Raw genomic sequence first — 24,342 nt, forward strand, 5'->3', positions numbered from 1 at the left:
AGGAAAGGGTAGAATAGAAGGTGGGACATCTGGAAAGCAGAAAGAATTCCGGGATAGAGCTAGGCAGGAAGTCACCAGGACAGATGTGAACACAGAGAAGCATGGTACCTGAGCTGAGAACAGGTAGCCAGCCATGTGGCAGAATGTGGATTAATATAAGCAGGATAAATTATTAGCTAGTGAAGGAACCAGCTTAGCTCTATGGCCTAGGTATTTGTAAATACATTTTGAGTCTGGGTTGTTATCTGGGGAACTTGGGGCTGGGAAGGAAACAACACGTTCACTATAATTATGTGTATGTATGAATATTTCCATGTAAATATCAAAAAATCTGGAGAAAAGAAAAAAGTTTACAATGGATCTACAAGTCAGAATGATGAATGACTTTAATTTCTACCTCTGCTTTAATTCTATTTCCCTACTTTCATTACAATGATCAGAATTGGTTTTGCAATTTAGGTCCAATTTAGATCCAAAAAAGGATAGACTTATAGTTAAGCAAAAAACAAAGCAAACACTTGAGAAAACGAAATATAAAGTCATGTGAACAAGATCAAAAGTCACAATGAGACACTTTCAACTAACCTCACATGTAAACAATTTTACCAAAGTATCTCAAGTTTTCACATAGCTTCAGTTTCAAAATGGTTACCAGCTATTAAAAAAGGAGAGAGGAAATAGCTAAATCAATGTACAAATTCTTAAAGTCTATATCACAATACATTTGACTGTTGCAGAGTCAAGTTTTATTTTTACAAAGGATATTGACCACCAGAACTCTGAAAAGGCGTGGGTACTACATGGCCCATGAAGACAGGCCTTTTCCCATACCAATCAAAGCCTAATTCTTCAGTTTTCACAGCTAAGAACTCACAATATAGTATTTGACACAGAAGGGCAACCAGCACAGTTCATGATGTTGACAAATATAGGACAAACTATCTAGTTTATTTAAAAAATTATAGATAAAAAGACAAAAAAGAAAGAGACACTGCCATGACAGTTAAGACACATCAACTATTTCCAATATGGGGACTGTATTAGTAAGAAACTATTATTAATAGTTAGTTGTTAATATTAAATAACAATAATTAATATTATTAATATTGTTTATATATTGAGCACTTTAAAGAAATTTCATGTGTGATATATACATGCTTGTGTGTAAGCAAGTGCAAGCCCGTGCATACATGCAGAGGCCAGAGGAGGACATTGCCTTTTCTGGTTAGTACTCTCATTCCCTTGAGACAGGGTCTCTCAGAGAACTGGAACAAGGCCGAAGACCAGGCAGCCCGGGTCCCTCCTGTCTCTGCACTCCACAGCAATGGGATTCAGGCCAAATGTGTTTGCCATGATGACTCCACTATAGGAGTGTTATGCATACTGCCGCTCACGTGTAAGCTGTGGGGTTAGACATGACAGCATGACTGCTGAGTCACTATAGTAATCTACAATCACTTTTAAAGAAAGAACTAGCGCCAGATACAATGGCACAAGTCTTTAACCCCAGCACTTTGGAGGCAGAGGTAGGAGGGTCTTTGAGTTCAAGGGCAGCCTGGTCTACATGGTGAGTTCCAGGACAGCGAGGGCTACATAGTAAGACCCTGTCTCCAAAACAAACACAAACAAGCAAACACCGCAACCAACCAACCACAGTAACAAAAACCCACAGAACTCAAGGTTTTCCAGAGTGGCAGCACTGTCTCACACTCCTACCAGTAGTACACACACAGGTTTTGTCACTTTTCATTTTTTATTCCCTTTATACGCTAAAATATTTTTAGAGATGATTTGATGTATCAGATCTGATTCAAAACAAGCTGGTGTAGTGTGGTGTGGTGTTGCGTGATGTGTGTATGTGTGTGTGTGGTTACCTTGGTGGGTAACCAGGAACTGACAACAAGGCTGGTCACCCTTTGGGAACTTTTTCCTATAGCAACCTCTTTCTATAGTCAGCACTCAGTGCTAAATGCCAGGCTCTACTGAAGTACTTGACACTTTAGACATGCCCTGTTTAACTCCCTTAACACATCAGAAAACAAAAGTACTATTACTATCTCCTTTAGAGATGAGAAAACAGAGACCCTTAAACCTTAGGTAATGGGACCAACTCCTGACGAGCGGGCAAGAGCTACTTTCAGAGTCTGTGATTTCAACTGCCCAGCCAAACTCAAAAAGAAGTAAACATTCCCCAAGCAGAAACAATATGAGAGTAGTATAAATGGACAGCTTCCTTGTCTTTCTTCAACTGTGTATCTTCTAATACACAGCAATGTTGAAGACCAACAATATCACAAATCATCCATTATACATGATTATTCTAGGTTTCTAGCTTGATTTTTTTAAAGGAGATTTTAAGATATACTAAATAGATTCTATGCCAAGGCTTTAGCTCAGAGCTGAGAAAATGTGTTTTTATTAAAATCTGGAAATATGAAAGAGCAAGGGTAGAACTTTAGCAGGCTCATTCCCTCAGCGTTGTAGAAATTTTAGAAATTCACCCAGCCTACATGGGTGAATGAAGTTAAGTCCTGGTGACTTTGGACTCCTGGCCAGATCATCAGGTAACTTCTACTCACTGATTAAAATTGAAGGCCTGGTGAAAGTGCCAGATCCTCAACTGTTGTCCAGATTTCACCAACTTCACACATCTGTCTTAGAAACTGAGCAGTAGAGAAACAATGCATTCATGTTGGTGATATTGGACAGTGATTACAGTAGAGGGAACTGGTAACCGCATCTAACTGCATGCTCTGAGCTCATGGTGTTTACCTGCGTTTACACAAGCATGCAGCACACCCGCCAAGCTTCATCTTCATGGGACTTCTAAGGGATTTACCAATAAGCTAAGTCAACGGTAGGCCAACTCTAACAGAAGGTGGCCTGGTTTTACAGCGCAGAATGTTACTTTATATTTCAGCCTGAATCATCTAGATTTTTGTTCATTCAGAGAAAAGCTGGCCCATCCCCTAAAATAAGTCTCTGAATAGATTTCTGTTCCCACTGAAGCAAAGACCTAAAGTATTGGGGGCTGCATCCAGCAAGGAGAGAGCAAGGCAGTTCTGAGGGAGGACATGGGAGAGCAGTAGGCTCAGGAAGATGTAGGTTTTAGGGGAACACAAGGGAGAACAGTAGAGCAGACAAGACGCACAGAGAGGCCCTGAGAGGCTTTATAACGGGCCAATCAAGCTGGAAGGGACTGTTTGGATATTAATGACGCATGGGTGCTAAGAGCTGGTGGGGTCTGTAGAGAAACTCAGGACACAGAGCAAGAGGACGGCTTGACACGAAGACACAGACTACAGCTTCCCAAATGGTAGGCCAGCTGGTCTTTCCCTCTGGGCCACACTTGCTCTCATAACAGAGCAATGTCATCGGGAAATAAATAAGCTAGAATAAACTTGTCAAATTAGTCTGTGGAGTTAGTCACATCCCCTTAGGACCTACTCTCCTTCCCAGAGTTACCAATCATTTTCTAGGAAAACCTGAGCAAAGTCTATGCTGGGCTCAGAGCAGAAGAAGAAAGAAGAGACAGCTATCTGTCTCCCCTACAAAACACTGAGAAAATAAGCAAAGGGTAATCAAACATTACTAAAATAAGCATGAGGCAGGCATGCCTATAATCTCAGGACTCAGGATGCTAGGGTATGAAGATCAATAGTTTAAGGCCAACCTGAGCTACAAAGAGCACTTAAAAAAGCTGAACTATAAAAAAAAAATTACTATATGAGATCTAATGACTTTCTAGCAATAAGAAACATCAAAATTTAAATAATTTACCTGGTTCCAATTTTATCACTTTAATTGCTGCTAATTCTCCAGTGTTGACATTCCGTGCCTAGAATGAAGAAGAGGAAAGATCATTAAAAAAAAGCTGTATTCAAAAGCATTTCAGTTTATTGTTTGTTTTCAATCATAGAGAAATATTTTTGAAAGTATCTAATTTACATTATAATTAAATTTACAATCTAACTTACAAACAGCCAGTACCATGTCCTTTATAATGAATCCCGGCACTAAGTGTAAACTTCCTGCCACACTAATGGGCAGTGTTTGTTTTAAGAGGCTTGATACTCACTTGACCCTTACAGGACCTGTAAGGTAGAAACCAGTACTGTTTCCACGTTGCAATAAGAAAAATCAAAGTGAAAAACCTGCTTGGCCACACAACTGGCTCAGTGCGAGTGCGAGGATTCAGAGCCAGGATGTCCACTCCAGACTTCAGAGTGAATGCTATCATAGTCACTCCAGAGCTCTTCATGCAAAGCCTGGGGACTACACAGTGGATTGGCATTGAAATCTTTAATTAGAATCTAATTATGAAAGCAGCCCCCATATGTCCCTTCAAATTCACATGTTGCCAATAAAATCAATGTATTCAAAACACGCCACTCATGAAGAATAAAATTAATTTAAAAATTCAACTCATGGAGCTGGGATGTGGCTCAGCTGGTAGAATACTTGCATGGCAGCCTGAAGCCCTGAGTTCTATGCCAACTTGGTTAAACCGGATATGGTGGGCACATCTTTAACCACAGCACTGTAATCCACTGGCGGAGACAGGAGAATCAGAAGTTCAAGGTAATCCTCAGTTACTACAGAAGTTGAAAGATAGCCTGGGCTATAAGATATCTTTAGTCTAAAACTGGGAGGGATGGAGAGACAGACAGAAACTGGCCAATTCATAAACTGGGTGTGATGGGCACGCCTGCTGATCCTAGCACTCAGGAAGAGTCAGGAGGACTGCTAAGCATTGAAGACCATATTGAGCTAACACAATCCTGCCTCCTGCCTCCTGCCTCAAAAATCAATCAGATAGTAGATTCTGAGTGTTTACAACTGTTTATCTAAGTAGAAAATATCTATGAATTTGGGTTTAAAAATGGCAGTAAATAATAATTTAAGATGTTATAAAATTAGATATCTAGATAAAACTAGATAATTTTCAAAGTATTTTAGGTGTTCACATTTAGTTAATTTTTAGATCAGTCTAAAGGGGAAAACACATGCAATTCCATGATTATAGGAAGATCTTAGGCCAGCATTAGATTTAGCGGCAATACTCCCTTATTAATAGATTGGGAAAATATGTCAATTAACAAAAGAACTCTTCTAAGAGTACCAGGGCATTAAAAATATCAACAGACTGACTGGAGAGAAGGCTCAAGGGTAAAGCACTTGTTATACAAATGTGAGGATCAGACTGGAGTTCAGCTTCCCAGCATTCAGATAAAAGCCAGCTCTCTGGAGGCCCAGGCAGGCAGGGAATCCTGGAGCAAGCAGGCTAGACAGACTAGCAGGGATGGGAAGCAGGACTCAGTGAGGGGCCCTGCCGCAGCGGGTAAGATGAGAGCAACTGAAGATGCTCCAGCATCAAACTTGGGTCTCTGAACACATCTGCATACATGTCCACATGCACCTGCACACACCCGTGTCCCCAACTCACAAAAGCATGCATGTGCAGCATACACGCACGCACCAACAAATATACTTGTTCTCTCCACCATCACACATCAGCAAACTAGGCAAGGATACAAGAAAGTAGAAAAAAAGCTGAGCCATCACTAAAAATATAACAAGATTCTCCAAGGGCTGGGAGATGGTTCCTTGGTAAGGTGCTTGCTGAAGAAGCACTAGGGCCTTAGTTTAAGTCCTTGGCACCCACAAAAAGGCAGTGCATAGATCCCAAGGGCAGCTATGCATGCCTGTAATCCCAGCATTAGGATCATCTCCACTTCAGAAAGTATGCTGACAAGGGATAGTTGACACTGATGCCAACTTCTGACCTCAACACACACAAACATGCAAACACATTTGCATATGCCACACACTATTTTTTTAGAGTCATTGTGGTGGGACAGACCTTTAATCCTAGCACTTGATGAGAAGGAGAGGTAGGTGTGTCGACATGAGTTCAGGCTAGAAAGTTAGTTCCAGGTCAGCCAAGGTTACAGAGTAAGACTCTGCCTTAAATTTTTTTTTAAAAAAAAAAAATCCAAAAGATTCTTTTTGTGGTATTTGAGTGTGATTCCCGACCCCTTGTGAGCCTCAGTTGTTTGAATACTTGGTCCCCAGTTGGCTGTCTGAAAAGGATTATGAGGAGTGAGGTTGCTGGAGAGTGTGCGTGCGTGTGTGTGTGTGTGTGTGTGTGTGTGTGTGTGTGTGTGTGTGTGTTGGGTTTCAAAGCCTCCGGCCATCTGCAGTGCACTCGGAAGGAGTCTCCTGAACTGGGTCTCTCAGCTGTTTTCACCCCCATGCCTCACTCCATCCTCATGGACTCTAACACTCAGGAAAAGTCAATCTAATTAAATACTTTGTTCTTTAAGTTCTTTAAGTCATGGTGTTTTACCAAAGCAATAGAAAAGTAACTAATATATTCCCTATAAAAATTTAAAAATTAAAAAAAATGCAGGGAAAACGCATTTAAAAATCCTATCTTTAGGGGCTGAAGAGATGGTGCAGTGGCTAAGAGCACTGGATGCTTTTCTAGAGAACCTGAGTTCAGTTTCTAGCACCTACATGATAGCTCTCAACCATCTGTAATTCCTATTCCAGAGGATTCAATGCCCTCTCCTGGCCCCCATGTGCGCACAATACAAACATGCAGGCAAACATACATATAAACAAGTCTTTAAAAATTCTTCAACATATAATCTTCATAGCTAAAAAATACTCATGATGTTCGTAAGGAGACAACAGAAAACAAATCTGAATACTTCAAGCCAATGTTCCTTTCTTTCAAGTGTGATGAACCTTCCAACAGCACTGAATAAGGATGGGGTGTACCTGGGGGATACACAAGGCATCTGCAAATAAAACAGGATACTCCCTGACTTGGTGCATCTTAAAATCAGACCTGTTAAAAAGTCTCGCTTGTTTCCTGGAAAGAAGTTCACAGTATGGTGGCTTACCACAGAACCGCAGACAGTGTGAAGTCAAAGAGGATGGACCAGAGCTGAGAATTTGCTCCCAGAGGCCACAGGAGGGTGCACTCTTTAGTAACAAAGTCATGAATGTCTTTTCAAAATGGCTGCTGCACTCAAAATACTTGGCTAAGAGCTGACTTACTCAGAGTTCTCATTAGCCATATTCAGCTAAGAAATCATGGCAGTGAACTCCTAGTGAGCAGGTGGCATAAGCCACTATTCACTATGCTTTCAGAGGGTCTGTCCCTACTCTTTGACTTAATATAATTCAGAAGATCTGTCAAAAACTTGCTACAAGGTAACAGTTCCAAATTGTTTCTTTGGGGTGTATGATGGACTTCCAGTGATGTCTCTCCAGTGGCTGAAGCCAGGCAGCTCAAGAGCTGCTGCTCCTCCTGCTTTCTGAAATGCTACTCTGCATCTTACTTAACAATATGGAGGCATTTCACTCTGTGAGGGTGGAGTAGGGCTCCAAAGGAAGTCAGGGAACTTCATTTCTGAATCATCAGAAAGCATGCTATACAGGCGGGGTTTGTAAAGCATTCTGATCACGTGGCACACAGTGGTGGCTGCAGACGTGAGGTTTCAGTAATTGGGATGTTGAGGCAGTAGGAGAGTGCAATGCCAATCTGGACTATGTAGCAAAAAACTATCTTTTAAAAACTCACTTATTTTAGAATTAAGTCAATATTATCTCTAAAACTTATTCTGGATTTAGCAGTTTTGATTTAGCTCAAACAATTTAGTTTCCAAATGAGCAAGGTTAACATTCTAAGATATTAGCATGTATGAACTTTTTGCTTTAAAAAAAAAAAAAAAAAACGAAGTCAGTATTGCAACAGATTTTTCCTACTTCTTACAGGCAGAAACTGAAGTGACTGCCCTGAGCATCTACACCTTGTTGTTGACAGCCCTCAGACAGAATCACATCATGTTTACATCACTGCGGACCTCACTGTGGAACACTTCATGTATTAGTGAGTGGAGCGCCATTGATACTGAATTCTAGAACATTCCATCACAGCACCAAAATGAAAACAAAGCCCTGAGCCACAAGCTGCCATTCCCACTCTCCTGACAACTCCTGCTCAACCTCCCTCCCTTGATGGATACCTTACTAAATGGAACTGAGCAACATGTGGTTCCCCGGTAATCGCTCCTTTGTTTAGTACATTTTCATATTCATACAAATGATATTACATTGCAGAGTAATACAATCTGTTTTTCCACTCATTGGCTGAAGGACACAGAGAGGCAGTTAACCTTTGGTGTCAGCTCAACTGGCCTCAGAACCCCCAGGAGACACACTTCAGGCACATCTCTGTGTCTGCAGAGATTACTGAGTGAGGAAGACGACCACGCCAACTGTACACGGCAGCATCCCGTGAGCTGAGGCTCCAGACTGGACAGGGGGAGAGGGGAGCCAGATGAGTTGTTGGAGGCATGGCAGGACAAGTCCCAGGTCCGCATTTCCAATACTCTGGAGCCACCTTCCCAGCCTGACAATCACACCCCATCCAACCATGGGCCAAACAAAGCTTTCCTCTTTCTCTTAATTTGCTTCTTGTTGGGTGTTCAGTCAGAGTGACAAGAAAAATACATCTAACACATGGGTTCTCTTTATATTTGTTATAAATGCTACTTACTACTATATATGAAACAATATAAATGTCTGGGTAAGCCTGTTTCTAATCCTCTGGAATACATACCTTAAATGCAGTAAGGTATGTATGCTGGGCTGTATAATATTCCAGGCCCATCCATCAATTTGAAGAGCTGCCAAATTATTTCCCAAAGCAACTCTAGTGTCTCGTATTATTTCAACTAACACATAAAGCTTCATTTCCCCACACCCTTGAACATCTGTTACTTTGTGTTTTTATCTTTAGCTCTCCGATGGGTATGCCTATGTGCTTCAGGTGTGCACTACCACACAGCTATTTAAAATGCCATCAGATGTTTATACCTTAAGCTGCACACTATGCACATTTTCTCTCTCATATTCGGAGCTTTTCTCATTTCACTTCCTGTCTCACTGGACTAGCAGGCAAGCACATCGCCATGAGCTACACCTTAGTGTCTGTATTCATTTCCTTGATATATGGATGTATTTATTTTGATGAAGTCCAAAGTGTCTTGTTTTGTTCCTCTGTTTCCTGACAGTTGCGAAGCTGGCCTGACAGAGCTCTTGGCCAACACTCTTCACTTTCCACCCCTATAGTAAGGTCAACGATCTACTTTAGTAACTTTCTGTATGACGCTGCACCATAGGGAGTTTCCAATTTCATTCTTGTGCATGTTAATGTGAAGTTGTGAAATACAGTATTTTTAACTTCAATAAAACCCTTTATTATCTGGCCCCCACCTATCTTTCTAGTCACTCCCAAATTTTTACTTTATGCTTTGCCAAACCAAACAAGTTGTGGTTCCTCAGTAGTAGCCACACTTGTGCCCCAGTGCCCACCCCTGGGCCTCGATCCCAGACCTCATCAGTAGGACTGATGAGAGCTGGGCGTAGGTCCTCCTGACGCTCCCTGACTTATTTTCACCTAGGCACTCCCCTGGCCTCACATCCCACAGACCCTAGGTAACCTTTCTTACGTTGAAGAGTGCCTGGTGAGAATCCTGCAGATTGAGAAATAATCTCAGTTTACAAATGCTCTTGAAACTTCTTATATTTTTGGTTGTAAGTCTAGACTTTAATGGCTCCAGCCCCTTGAAAATGCTTGATTTCAGATCTGCTTGGGATTTTGCTTGAGTGTGGGTTGGAAGAGCTGCTGTCCTGAGCTGACTTCACACTGCTGAGCTTGCTCACGTGCTGAGGACTGTCCTCTGCACACCAGAGAACAGGCGAGTAAGCAGCTGTCAAGAATCTCCATGGCCCCGGGGCGCCAGCCGCCACAGCTAGAGTCAACAACAACAGTCTGTGGGAACACTGAGCCTGCTGGCTGCTGAGTACCTAGAGCCCAGCACTTATGCTGTAGAGGAGGATGCTCATTGTGGACATGGAAACAGGGTGTGAAATGACAGGCAAGGACGCAGTAAGCTGCAGGGTGGATCTGAGCAAGTGATGGCTTCTGAGTCCTTTTCCTGAGCCCTCTACGCTGCAGAAACAAGACAAGAGACTATTCATGTCTAAAACTCCTTCTAAAATGTTTACAACATTTATTCTAAACAGCTTCCAAATAGTAACCCAGCCAGTGGGGTATATAAACAGCATGCTTAAATAGAAAACAAACAAACCACTGGCATTAGCCCTGAATCAAGGGATTCCAAGTGGGACCCAGAAACCTGTCCCGAATGCCGAGCTACTTCTGATGCGCAGCCAGGTCTGAGGATGTGGCCAGACACCACCTGCTCCATCTGAGCTTCTGGGTCTGACGGCTCCCTGAGGACGACACCATTCATGCTGAGATTTGAAAGACAGGGAGTGTCTAACATGGGAAGAGACTGAGGGGAAAGGACAGAGAAAAGTGAGTTTTAAAGGTCCCCGGGGAAAGCAAAACAAAGAGCAGGCTATTCCCAGTACAGGGGAGGATAACTACAGGGTGTGACCCCCACACACCCTTTCGGAAGGAAATGGATAATCCATCCTCACTCCTGACTCAGTATTCTAGTTTGCTTTTCCACAGCTAATTGCACCAGGTACACACCCACCGCAAAGGAAAGCAGTTCATGGAGAGAAGAAGGGTGGCAAGCCTCCCCAGCTAGCTCAGGGCATTCTGCCTGCATGTCTACTGTCTATCATTACTACTACAGTGTGCTTCCATACTTTTAGAATTAAAATTTTATTTAATTTTGATGATATATTTTAAGGTCATTCTATTTGGAAACCTTGACTTAGCATGAACAAATGACTCAGGACAGTCAGATTCTCTAAGGAAAAGCAAGCATGCTTGTTTTTTAAATAAAGTTTTATTAGTATACAGTCACACTCATTTATTTAAATACTGCCAAAGGCTGCTTTCTCAATACAATAGTGGAACTAACAAATAGCTGGGACAGAGATCATACAGTCTGCTCACCCACAGCACTGATGTTATATCTTCACAGTCTAAGATCTCTGTGCTACCTGTACCTATGTTCAATTATAACTTAATAAAGTGAAAAACTGAATTTATAATTATATGTATATATGCAATAAACATTTAAGCCTAAGGGGTTTAAATTTCTTAAATCAGACAATAACATGGATTGTGGTAGGTAGAGTATAGCTTTAAAATATACACAGATGCCACCATGACCATCAAGCCACAGCAAAGTTCCACTGCCACAAAACCCACTAGACAGAGGAGTCGCCCTCCTTTGGTGCCACTACAGGCCTATTTTTTGGAAAGCCATATAAATCACTTAGAATGGAGTCTCTTGAGCTGCCTCTTGAACAGAGAGCTGTTGCACATGCCAGTAGTTCATTCCTTTCTGCTGGAATTTAAATTCTGTCCGTTTACCCATTTGCCAGTCAGAGTACTTCCTGACATGAACAAATCAGGTTTCTGCTGTTTACTTGAGTGTGCACATGCATACACACCGCTCCAGACCCAAGGATTGAACTCAGGGCCTCAAATATGCAACACTCGTGTCTGAAGGCTGTCAGGGATGCTTTCCTGTGTTCAGATTACACAAAAACTAAGGTGTGGGGCAGATGGAAGGTGCATGTTTAACTCTCTAAGAAACTGACACACGTTTCTAGAACGAGGGGACCATTGCTCATGCCCAGCAGTAATCTGAGGATTCAGATACCTGTCTTTACACCAGTCATTATAACAGATGGCTAACAGATGTAGCCACATCTCACAGAGCCTTCGGTTTGTGTTTCCATAATTGCCTATGACACTGAATACCTACTGAAGTCCTCATCTGCGATCCTTTGGTGAAGGGTCTGTCTTCTAGTCCTTTGCCCATGTTTTAATCATTTTCTTACTAATGTCTGAGTGTTCTCTACATATCCTAAATATAGTTTGTCATACATGTATGCAGAATGTTTGGACTAAGTTCTGCACCCCACCCACTCCTCACTCATAGTGCCTTAGAAAATGACCATATTTGGAGACAAGTAGTTTAAACACAAGTAAGGTCAAACAAGATTGTACAGGTCAGTTCTAATTAATATAATTGACACCTTTTCAGAAAAGGAAAGGGACACTAAGGCCTAAGATCCATGAAAACACAGCGAGAAGGCAGCCAGCTCTCTGCAAACTCGGGAACCATCCTACCATCATTCTGCCAGAGGCCTCCCTGTGCCCGGGCAGCCTACGCTACTCGAGGCAGCTCCAGCAAGCTAAGGAGCAGCACGCCTTTCGGATTTGTCCAATCTGCCTCATGTTCTTTAGTGGACTGTGCTTCTGATGTCATTCCAAGACCTTATTGCTTAAGCCCTTATCCAGAGGTCCTCCTGCATCCTACTTCTGCAGCTGGATCTGAGTTTTGCAGCTCTACTTAGATTTATCTTATGGTACATTTGAGTTCACTTTTGTTCAAGAAACTGCTTAGGCTGAGGTATTTTGTTTGTTTTTCGGGTCAACATCGAACTATCCTGACTCTGATTATTAAAAAGACAGTCCTCCTCCACGTTACTGTCCTTGGGGGCAGCTGGTCTCTCCCTGTGGTTTCATACTACACACTATATGGATCCTTTGTTCTGTGGTGATGTCACCTGGCCTTGCTTTGGTTCCTTTAACTTTTTCAGAATTCTTTATATGAAATGTTTTGCTTTTCACATCAATTTTTAAATCAGCTTTTTTATACACATATATGCACTGATTTTCTTTTTTAATGGAAAGTATATTTAATCTCCTAATGAATTTGGCTAGAATATCTTTCACAGGCTGTTCTCTAATCCATGAACACTACAGGCAGCTTTGTTTAGGTTTCCTCTGGGCTCTCAGCATGCTCTGCAGCACCAGCAGAGAGATACTACACTATTCTAGTTTAGATTTTAACAGCCGCTAATAAAGATTGTTTTTGATGAAAGTGTGACACTGGAGAGGCTGAGAAGCACCCCAAGCAGCCTCGGTGACTTCGTGTGATAATGCCATCAGACTGGGAGTCTATGTGACTTCTTGTGAGGCCATCAGACTAGGCCATTAGTAGAGCTGGCAGGACTGAGAGGTGGGGACTGGGGGAGGGTTCTGAAGAAACAGTCTCAGACAACAGAGGAGAGGTGCACAGGAAACAGACTCAGAAAAGAACACATCTCCGAACTGCCTTGAACCCTGAAGACTCCCCCCCCCCATGCCTGTTTCACAGCCTCTCTTTTTTAGAGTTGATCTCAATGGCTCTTCGCTTCTTGAAACTAGGTAATTAAAGATCAAAGGTTCTAAGATCATATGATCTTCAAAAAGAGAGAGAGAAAAAAACAGAGATGATGGAAGTAACTTAAAACATGCAGTTAGCAGATAATGAGTGGATGTAGTCCTAGAAAACCATCTATGGATGAGGAAACAAACCACAGGCAAGCTCAAAGACTTACTTTGAATTCTGGAATTCAAAATGGAATTGAGCCATATCAACAAGACAGAGGTTTTCTATCCAAACAACCGTCACAACTCTGAGGGATTATGAATCCCACTTTTTAAATTTATCTTTGTGTGTGGCAAGGGATGGATATGTGCATGTGAGTGTACTTTGCCTGCAGAGGCCAAAGGTTTGCTCCCAGATCCCCTGGAACTGGGGTTACAGGTGTTGCGTGTCCTCTACTATGGATGCTGGGAACCAAACTCAGGTGCTCTGGAAGAGCAGTAAGGACTCTTCACTGCTCAGTCATCTCTCCAGCCCTTCAACAGTTCTCATAATTGCTAACTCCCAGATCTTAAGTGTCAACTAATAATGAGGATAAAACTCAAGTGGTGTCAAGGCTAAGAAAGGATAAGGGACCAAGTTATCAAATCCCAGCTACCTATACAGAAACAACAGTACAAGTATCTGTGGCCAAGTGGTGTTCAGACTCCAGTGTGTGTAACCGCCACTCATACAGGCTGGGACTATAGCTTGGTAACAGTCTTGCAAGGTGTGCATGAGGTCCTAAATTCAAGTTCCAGGACCACTTAAAACAAGCAAACAACAAGAATCACTTAAGAGTTGTCTCTTGGAAACATGTTAGATGAGATATAAAAAGTCCTGCCATTACAAACACCTAAATAAGGGTCTAGTGGGATGCTTACCAGGTAAAGATGCCTGTTACCCAACCAAGATGCGTGTGGATATGAGTTTGAACTTGGAACCCTCCTACAGATGGAAAGACTGAATGACTTCCACAGTGGTCCTCTGATCTCCACATATGTGCCAACATAGAGTCTCTCTCTCTCTCTCTCTCTCTCTCTCTCTCTCTCTCTCTCTCTCTCTCTCTCTCTCTCTCTCATACACACACACACACACACACTCACACACAATCTCACACACTCATACACACTCATATATACACACATACTCTCACATGTTCACTCATGCTCACTCATTCATGCACACTCAAGCACACATGTATACACTCACACACACTCACATGCACACTCACACACACATACTCATATACACACACATACTCAAACATACACATGTGCACACGTACACAGCCTGCTGAATGACACTGTGCTCTAACAAAAATTATACCTACCTAGAATTACATTCTCAGCAAAAACTGTACTCATAAAATAGGACAAAACTAGTATTTTCTAGTTAAATTTGAGTTTACCACCAAATGATATACAACATGAATTCTAGTATATCTCAAAAAAAAAAAAAACACCTCAGAAGGAAAATTTAAAATGAAAGAAATTCCAATAAAAATTAGCAATCCTGGGTAAATATAAGAGCAGAAAACAATAATAATGATGTCTAATTTTTACAACTGAAAAAGGAAGATTGACTAAAAATATAAGCACCATGTCATAGGAATAGTGGAAAATAGGGACTGAAGTGAAATCATTTTAAGGACCGTACACTATTTGGAGAGCTGCAGAGTAACAAAGCTGGCATCTTGTACAAGGGAATGGTGATGAACGATGAAGATAACAAACGGGCTGGAGACATGGCTCTGTGGGTAGGAGTACTTATTTGGTTGCATGAGGGTCTGGGTTTGAATCCCGAGTACACAACTAAAAGACTGGGCATGGTCTTTTCCACCTGTAACCCCACCCCCACCCCTGCAACAATTGTGAGGTGGCTACAGTCAGGAGGCTCTCTGGGGATTGTTGGTTGCCAGTCTAACTCTGGGTTCAATCAGAGTCACTGCTGAGGCAGGGTGGAGAAAAGTCATGGAGCAGGATACCCTATATCCTTCTGTGACCTCCACACGCATGTGCACACACACACACACACCCCTACTAGAAAGACAAAAGTATATATGAGTGATCCTTCACTGAGAGGGACATCACCCACATAGCAGGCAGGAGCATTTCAGCTGTCTTGATAACTAGAGGACATGATGGCATTTGGAAGGTAGAAGGAAAGATGTCACACATTCTGCTAAGTCTACCAAATGCCACACAATGACAGCCCTCGACAAAATGTCAAAAGCATGCAATGGTTTTATATGTTTGGCCGTATACTCCAAATCTGATGTGCTGTAGGCCTAATGTCCAGGGTGGGAATAATGGAGGTGGTGTGAAAGCTGCAAGAGGCACGCCTAGGGAAGGTCCGTATGTAGTGGAGTGTGTCCACAGAAGGATGAAGAAAGTCCAGCTTCTCTGACTTCCACTCTGGTTTGTAAACCTTTCCTGTGCGGCTGTCAGGCCGTTGTCAGAAATCAACACAGCACCTAGGTTTCCAGTTTTGAATTTTAGCTTCTGAATGTGAGATCAAATAAACTTTTCTTCTTATAATATTGGCCTGTTTCAGGTATTTCATTGCAGTAGTAGAAAATGAGCTAATACTAGTCCTACAATGGGAAATGCTATGTACCTACCAACAAATAGAAGGTGAACAACTCAATACAGAAGTCAACTGATAAAAATGACTTGTTTCTCTTACTTCCATTCCACATACACAGATCCTGAACTGGAAGTGTGAGGTGAGTTCCAGGACCTATGATTTCAATGTCATCCAAGTGACTGATTCAATGGCTCACCAGTCAGACACTGGCTAGGGTCCAAGAGACCCCACTAAGGGCAGGGCTCTGGGGATAGATGTTCAGGGCTCAGGAAATCCAGTTTTCTGGTGAACATGATTATCCATTCCCACTCAGAAGCTGGAAGGTGAGCAGGAAAAGTGCTTCTCAAGATGAACAGCTACAGAAGCGAGTGCTTTTCTGTTACCTGCATTAATAAGCTAATCCAACCCACAGCCTACACTTAATCACACATGATCATGGCAAAAACTCACTCCACACTGACCTTCTTCCCTTGTGCAATGGCCTTTCTCCACCAATCCCTGACAACTGGGATATAGCCATCATAGAACTATATAGGGAGGATTTTTCGTGGTCCAGAAACGCTGTAAATAACGCACACTGGTTCTTCTTCCTATAGATTATGCACAACAACAAAAAAGGTTCTAAAGGATGGGGGTGAAGAAGGCTGGAGAGAGGGCTCAGCAATGAACAGAATCTGCTGTTCTTCCAGAGGAACCAGCTTAGCTCCCAGCACTTACACTGCGGCTCACAACCATCTGTAACTTAAGTGTCAGGGGTCTCAGGGGATCCAGGATCCTCTTCTGGCTCCCTGGGCACCAGGAATACATGTCATGTGATTTGATATGATTTGATATGATATATGGAATGTACGTATACACACACACACACACACACGTACAGGTAAACACTCAAACAAAACAAAACCACTTCTCTGAAGAAGCAGGCTGAAGAGATGGTCACACACATGGCTAGTGCCCCAAAGCCACCTGTACTCTAGCTCCAGGAGTCCAATACTTCCGGCCTTTTGCACCCCCCCCATATGCATAATTTAAAAATTACTAGTGTATCTTTAAGAACCACTTCTCTAAATAGGCCCAGGCTCTTCTGTTCTTGATTTAAAGTCTGGGTTGCTGCTCTCTCTCTCATCAGGGTACTGGGTCACTTCCTCGGGCCACCTCCACCTGGTCACTTGCTCCAGCTAGAAAACCTGGACAGCACGTTGGAAAAGCCGTCCATTTCATCAGGGCTTCACCAACAAGCAGATATAAAGGACAGCAGTGTCCCCAACACAGTGACTTTATGCAGCTTCAGTTATAACTGACCAACTATGGTCAGAAAATATTAAATGCAACACTCCAGAAGTAATGAATCAGGCAATCTTCATTATAGTGTACTGCTACAATTATTCATTTTTTCATATTGTTATTAGTGTATCAAATTAGACTTTATTATGGGTATGCATATGTAGGAAAAAGTAAAATACAGCTATATGGATGGATGATGGTTTGCTCCACATATGCACAGCACGCTCACACAGCGGTTTGACACTATTTGAAAGTTCTGATACCTACTAGGGATCTTGAAACACAACTCAGCAAATAAAGGGGTAAGACATATTCTGTAAAATTTAGCAACTACACATTTTAGAATCCTGTTTTTATCAGTAACTAAAAATTCTATTTTTATAAAAGTTTATATAACAGCAAACTTGTTTTTAATTTTAAATCCCTTATCTTAGATCTAAGTTTTTTTTTTTAAAAAAAAAAAAACCTATTGACTATATGCCTACCTTTATTACAAACAATGGAATACATAGGTGTTTCCATGACGCAAAATTTTAAAGTCAAACCAAATGAGCACTAATCTGATAAACTCCAGGGAAGAACAGAGATGTTCTCGTCGTACCATGCAAGGGTTTCGGCCCCTCCTTCCGCTGTCACCTTTTACAGGGGGATGGCTGGCAGCAGAGGTACAAGCCAAACCAAAGTCCTCTTGTTTCCAGCATCCCCCAGTGGCATCTCATGTGCTCTGGTTCTGCGGGCTTTTACTTCAAACTAATCTCAGGACAACATGAACATGGTCAGGGAGGACAGTAGGGTATACACTTTGACAGTCACATGCCAGAGTAGAAACTAGGTCACCTAATGGAGATGGGGTGAAGTGGCCGAGATTCTGTCTCTTCCAGGTTGCAGGTCTCTAGGGCAAGTTATCAATGTTGTACTAGCACTTCCTGAAAATTCCCTGTGGGTGTGGGTTTTGCTGAACTTTTACTCCAAGAGTAGTCCTCAAAGGAGGGACACAACGGTGCGTGCAGCAGTAGAGAGCTGTGGAGCCCTGAGCTCCCTGGGGTGCCACGGAGCCACACAGCACATTTTCAGATACACTAGAGCTAGGCCACATGGACAGGGCTGGACAGAAGAACCATCTGAAGAAGAGCACAGGATGGGGTGGGGGAGGTGCATCTTGAGGCCAAAGACACAAGAGAAATACATGGTAGCTAGAGACCCACACTACCAAGAGTACCAACAGCTGCTCTCTCTAGGCACCACAGTTTGATGAGACACTTACAGTTCTTCATGGCCAATCCTGCTCAGGCCTTGAACATCTGACACAAAGAAGCTAGAACAAGCGTCACTCTAAAGCTTCTTGTACCAAACTGGGAAAGGGACTTTTCTTGTGTGGGACACACGAGGCTGGATCTACAGCTCTCCTCACTCCCAGAAACAGGAAGTTCATCGTACAAATACAGATGAAATCACAATTAGTCTCTTAACATCCCACTCCTGTTTTAATTATAAAAGTGAGCCTCACACAAAAAATGAATGTAACTCAGTCCTCCATACCTGCAGGCTTCCCACCGATGAATTCCGTAGGTCCTGTGGTGGAAATGCTTGGATGAGAGCATCAGTACTGGAAATGAGCATGCTTGTCTTCCTGCCCTTATTCCCTATGCTGCACAGTATGATAACTGTCCACACAGCATTCTCTTGTGTGCATTTTAGTAAAGATACTCACCAAAGCATACAGAAGAGTAGTACAGCCAGTCCCAGAAGAGTACAGGCAGTCCACGCAAACTCTATGTTACCTATGTAAGGGTCTTGATCATACACAGACTTTGTACTGGTTTCCACAAGGAGGCCTGGAACCATCCCCTCAGCTACTGAGAAGCAACTATACATAAATTAAAAAGCAGGAGGTTCCTTTCCTTTGCTGTTGGTTGTCCCTGATGCTAGGAACCATTAGAATCCTTTTGGAGAATTTTATAACATCAAGAATTAAATTTTATAACATAATATAAGCAGATGGTATGTGCTGTCTACTACAACGATGGGCAGCACGGTGACGTTCGTATGCACTGTCACTGCATACTACAGCAGCACAGTGACGTTTGTATGCACTGTCACTGAGTACTACAGCAGCACTGTGACGTTCCTATGCACTGTCACTGCATACTACAAAGGAGGGCAGCACGGTGACATTCCTATGCACTGTCACTGCATACTACAAAGGAGGGCAGCACGGTGACGTTCCTATGCACTGTCACTGCGTACTACAAAGGAGGGCAGCACAGTGACGTTCGGATGCATTGCTTCCATGTAACCTACCAAAGGTTAAGTAGCATGGTTTGAATGCACTGTTTGAACTCTGGCTCCATCATTTATTACAGACATACACATAATACACTTATTAGGTGTGTGACACTGGGCAAAATTCCTAACATACACATGCTAGGTTTCTTATCTACAGCTAGATATAATAAATGGAGTAGGCTGTTGTGGACTGAATTATTCAGGATTTACGAATGAGCCCTGAGCAGCACAGAGAGATATTAAGTGATCACTTAGTTTCAGATATTATTCTATTCATCATGACTACACATAAACATAGAAAACTTCACCTTAAACTTATAGTGAGGGAGATTGTATTTAGTGCTTCTGTGTAATGGTCTGCATCTCATAAGTAAAAGAGAAACATTCCTATAATAAGAACTGTTTAAGCTTTGCAAGGTCACATGGCTCCTGCAATCCCAGCACTGAGAAGACAGAATCAGGAAGATGCCCATGCATCTGAGGCCATCCTGGACAAAAGCAATAACCCGACTGTATGTAGCAGTTACTTTCCTGCTGCTGCAATAGCACACCCCAGCCAAGGCGACCTACGGAAGGAAGAGTTCATTCTCATTAGGAAGGGGACGTTCTCATTAACAACCTCACACCATGTATGCTTTTTAAGTTTCAACAATTCCAGTGTAATCTAAAACCAAGGGCAAGGTGGGGTTTTTTGTTTTGTTTGTTTCCTTTTGTTTCACTAGCTTACTTTGGAGGAGCTGCTTGCAAATGTGCAATATGAATGAATGTCTGGTGCAATAATAATTATAACACAATTAAAATTAATGACTTATTTTTTAAAATAAAACCAAACTGTGATAAGTTGTATGTGCTGACCGAGCAAGATACCCTTAACATATCTAACTCGACGGCACTGAACTAGATGGGTAAGCTGCATGGTGCTAGAACTTAAAGCAGCACATACATCAGCATATACATCAGCACATACATAAGCATACCTATACAGGAGATCACGTATGCTTAAAAAAGCTCTAAAAGGATGCATACTGGGCTGCAGAGGTGGCTCAGTGGGTGACGCACTTGCCACACAAGCAGGAAGACCAGACTTTGGATCCCCGGCACCCATCTGAAAGCAACGTTTGTGGCTTCCTGGAAACCTAGAGCCTGGAAGGCAGGCACAGAACCCCGGGCTAGCCAGCTAGCTGGGCCAGTCAGAATCTAGTCTTAGTTCAGAGAACGACCATTCAAGGCAATGTCAGCTTCGGGCTTCAACACGCCCCTGCCTGTGTTCCCACATGTTCCTGAACACAGATTATGTACATATCCAATTATGTACACCATGCAAGTGTAAAAATAAAATAAATTAAGAAACATACTAGTAATTAGTGGTTAAATATGGGTCATGAGGAAACATAGTAAAGAAGAAAGGGCTTCACTTGTCTTTCTAATTTTTTAAAAAGTTTATTATTACTAATGGCTGTGTATGTATGAATGCATGCCACATGTGTGTGGATACCTGCAAGTCTGAGGAGGCATCTGACACCTCAGAGCAAGAGCTACAGTGCTGCATGCAGGGAGACATGCCTATGGTGAGCCACACGCAGGTCCTCCGGAAGAGCAGCAAGAGCACTTAACTGCTAACCATCTCTCTAGCCTCTCACTTCTAAATTAGTATTATTTAATTTTAAAAGTATTTTTGGATGGGGGGGCAACTGTGTAAACAAGTTGTTTTAACAAGCTGTACGGTTTTTTGGACATTATTCAGTGTGTGTGCATGCGAACAAGAGAAACTGATGATGTACTCTACCAACAATTCAAGTCACATTATTCTAAGTGCAGGCAGATTCCAAATCTCTAAAGCTTTAAGCACACTACAACTGGCACAGCCAAGTAAAAGTAGCTTCAATGTTGTGTTTTCCATGAAAACAACAGTATCCTTAAGACTTATAATTAAAAGACTGTAATATTTATATGAAAAAATGCAACTTGACAATCACATCTTCCCTGGGCAGTGGTCTTGACACTGACGCAAGCGTGTTAAGTATTTTAAGGCACACACTCATGCAACTAAGGAAGGATCCCATGACTGCAGAGCACTGCTTTCAGGCCGGGGCCCAGGCCTGTCAGGCTCCCAGCACTGACACCGGGTGGGCGCCTCAATGATCTTGACTTCCACTCCAGCAAGAGCAGCAAGGGCAGATGTTCCTGCTGTTCTCATAGGGCTCAAAAATACACCTGACAATTACAAATAGCATATGCGCCTCAAAAACCACCTAGAGTTAACGTCTTCCGTGAGACATTGCCCCTAACACCACGGGGCGCCAGTTCTGCATGGCTTTACACACTCCTACACAAGAATGTTCTCCCTGGTTCAGCACATGAACCACGCAGCACCCCATGGCAAGGCTGACGAGCACAGGGCAGCAAGCAAGAAGCAGACCGCGCACCACCTCCTCGGGCACCTCCGCAGCCTTGCGGGAAGTGCGGCACCACGAGCCGGGGCTCAGTGCAGGGGCAGCAGATGCAGGAGGAGGCAGCACGCTTGGGGAGGACAATCAGGGCCAGCCCATCGCTCAGGATTAGGAGGCTGAGGCAGGGCAAACTCCAAGTCCAGGCTTGACTGTAGGGTGGGTCCAAGACTAGTTTGGTTAACTTAGAACAAGACCTGTCTAAAATTAAAAAACGAAAAGCGGCTGGGGATACAGACCAATAGTAGATTATTTGTACAACTTCCATGTGGTTCTAGGTTCAATTCCCAGCACAAACCACAGAATGAAAATGAGAGTCTGTTATCACAGTGGCACTAACAGTTTAAGGTGTAATGCTGGTAGCTCATATTCATTCATATTCACTAGCGGATTCAGTAACTTTCCAATGTGCAGTTTAAGGCAAGCAATCAGAAATCAACTGTCGCTGGGCAGTGGTGGTGCACGCCGGTAATCCCAGCATTTGGGAGGCAGAGGCTGGCGGATTTCTGAGTTCGAAGCCAGCTTGGTCTACAGAGTGAGTTCCAGGTCAGGCAGGACTACACAGAGAAACCCTGTCGAAGAAAGAAAGAAAGAAAGAAAGAAAGAAAGAAAGAAAGAAAGAAAGAAAGAAAGAGAGAGAGAGAGAGAGAGAGAGAGAGAGAGAGAGAGAGAGAGAGAGAGAGAGAGAGAGAGAGAGAGAGAGAGAGAGGAAGGAAGGAAGGAAGGAAGGAAGGAAGGAAGGAAGGAAGGAAGGAAGGAAGGAAGGAAGGAAGAAAGAAAGAAAGAAAGAAAGAAAGAAAGAAAGAAAGAAAGAAAGAAAGAAAGAAAGAAAGAAAGAAAGAAAGAAAGAGAAAGGAAGGAAGGAAGGAAGGAAGGAAGAAAGGAAGGAAGGAAAGAAGGAAGAAAACAAGAAAGAAAACAAGAAAGAAAGAAAGAAAGAAAGAAAGAAAGAAAGAAAGAAAGAAAGAAAGAAAGAAAGAAAGAAAGAAAGAAAGAAAGGAAGGAAGGAAGGAAGGAAGGAAGGAAACAAGAAAGAAAACAAGAAAGAAAAGAAAAGAAAGAAAAGAAAAGAAAAAAAAAAGAAAAGAAATCAACTGTCATTGATTCTACTGGTGGACTATCATACCACTACAAGTAAAGGTTAAAAACAACGTGACGTAATCACAATACAATGCTGCTTGAGAGTTAGAAATGATCAGATTACTAATGCCACATGCAGACATCTCAAAATAAATGCTAAGCCAATGTTACCAAGTTAGAGAGCAGACTTCAGTTTGGAGTCCCAGGTATGGAGGGTTTGCTCTCTAGCCCACAGCACCCTCTGAAGGTAGAGACTCTTTAAGAGCTGGGACCTGATGAAAGAGAGGTCTCCTACAGATGAGAGAGTGGGGCCCGTGGTCTTCCCGCTTTCTACTTGCTTCTCAGCCTCCATGATGTACTATGATGGGAATTTTCCCTACTACCCATGATATATTGTGCTGCCATAGTTCCAAGAAACAATGCAGAGAAACCCCTGCAAGTGTGGTTCAAAATGAGCCCTTCGCCGACTACTGTGATTATCTCAGGTGTGCTGTCACGGTGATTGAAGTGGACGCATTACTGACTTCAGCTTTGTGGAATTTTAAGATTATAAATGACTCTAGCATGATAAAGAGTGGCTCAATGGAGCCAGGGAGACAGCTCAGATGGAAAGGTGAGGACTGCATAAATGTGAGGAGTGGAGTGTGGTCCCAGGATGCATGGGGTAAGAGCTTACTGACTTGCCCTTTGTTTTTATGTGGTTTCAGGCTGATCCCAGGGCCTCTGTATGCTGGGCAGTGGTGACCCCAGGGCCTGTGCATGCTGGGCAGTGCTGACCCCAGGGCCTGTGTGTGCTGGGCAGTGCTGACCCCAGGGCCTCTGTATGCTGGGCAGTGCTAAACTGATTTTCCAGTATTCATTGTTACTTTAGAATGAATTTGCAGTGGGCCCTCTATCTGCTCTTTATCTGCAGGCTGCGTGTATGAGGAAGAAAATGCTGCACTGAGCACATACTTCCTAAGCTGCAGCTGCATCACTCAAGGAAATCTGTGCTATTCAGACTACACTATTTTAGATAAAGACTATGAACACCCATGAACAGTGGTATCTGTAGGATTCCTGGAAACAGTCACCAGAGAAATAAATATAACAATATTTTCACTATTGCTTGCTACTGAGGCACAATACAACTCTGTTTACTAAAATCCACTGTGATGGCTTATTCAGTTTTTAATTGTCCCACAGCATCTGCAACCAAACATGCTGCACTACAGCAGCACAGGAGAACACTACCAGATGACTCTTCCTGTCTACTTCGTGAGGGAATCTCAGGACAGACCCTGGAAAAGACACAGATGAAAGGTGGCAGGGAAGAGTAGACTGAGGTATCATGTACTCTTCACTAAAATAACCAAAACTGCACAGGTAACTGTGAGCCACCTACATGCTAAGCACAGTCACATCTCCTTACCTATGAGTAACTGTGAGCCATCTACATGGTAGCAGAGTCTCAT

At 42.7% G+C, this 24,342-nt stretch overlaps 1 protein-coding gene across 5 annotated transcripts in view; it reads right to left on the reverse strand.

Annotated features, from left to right (window-relative positions):
• Map4k3 (mitogen-activated protein kinase kinase kinase kinase 3) overlaps nucleotides 1-24,342 on the reverse strand; it is a 159,072-nt gene that overhangs the window by 99,108 nt on the left and 35,622 nt on the right. For all 5 annotated transcript variants that reach the window (XM_052186459.1, XM_052186458.1, XM_052186457.1 and 2 more), the window contains exon 2: nucleotides 3,781-3,838. In XM_052186459.1, the coding sequence (XP_052042419.1) occupies nucleotides 3,781-3,838 (58 nt within the window). The remainder of the gene's footprint in view (nucleotides 1-3,780; nucleotides 3,839-24,342) is intronic.

The sequence above is a fragment of the Apodemus sylvaticus genome, chromosome 6 (genome assembly GCF_947179515.1).
Source record: "Apodemus sylvaticus chromosome 6, mApoSyl1.1, whole genome shotgun sequence".
Lineage (NCBI taxonomy): Eukaryota > Metazoa > Chordata > Mammalia > Rodentia > Muridae > Apodemus > Apodemus sylvaticus.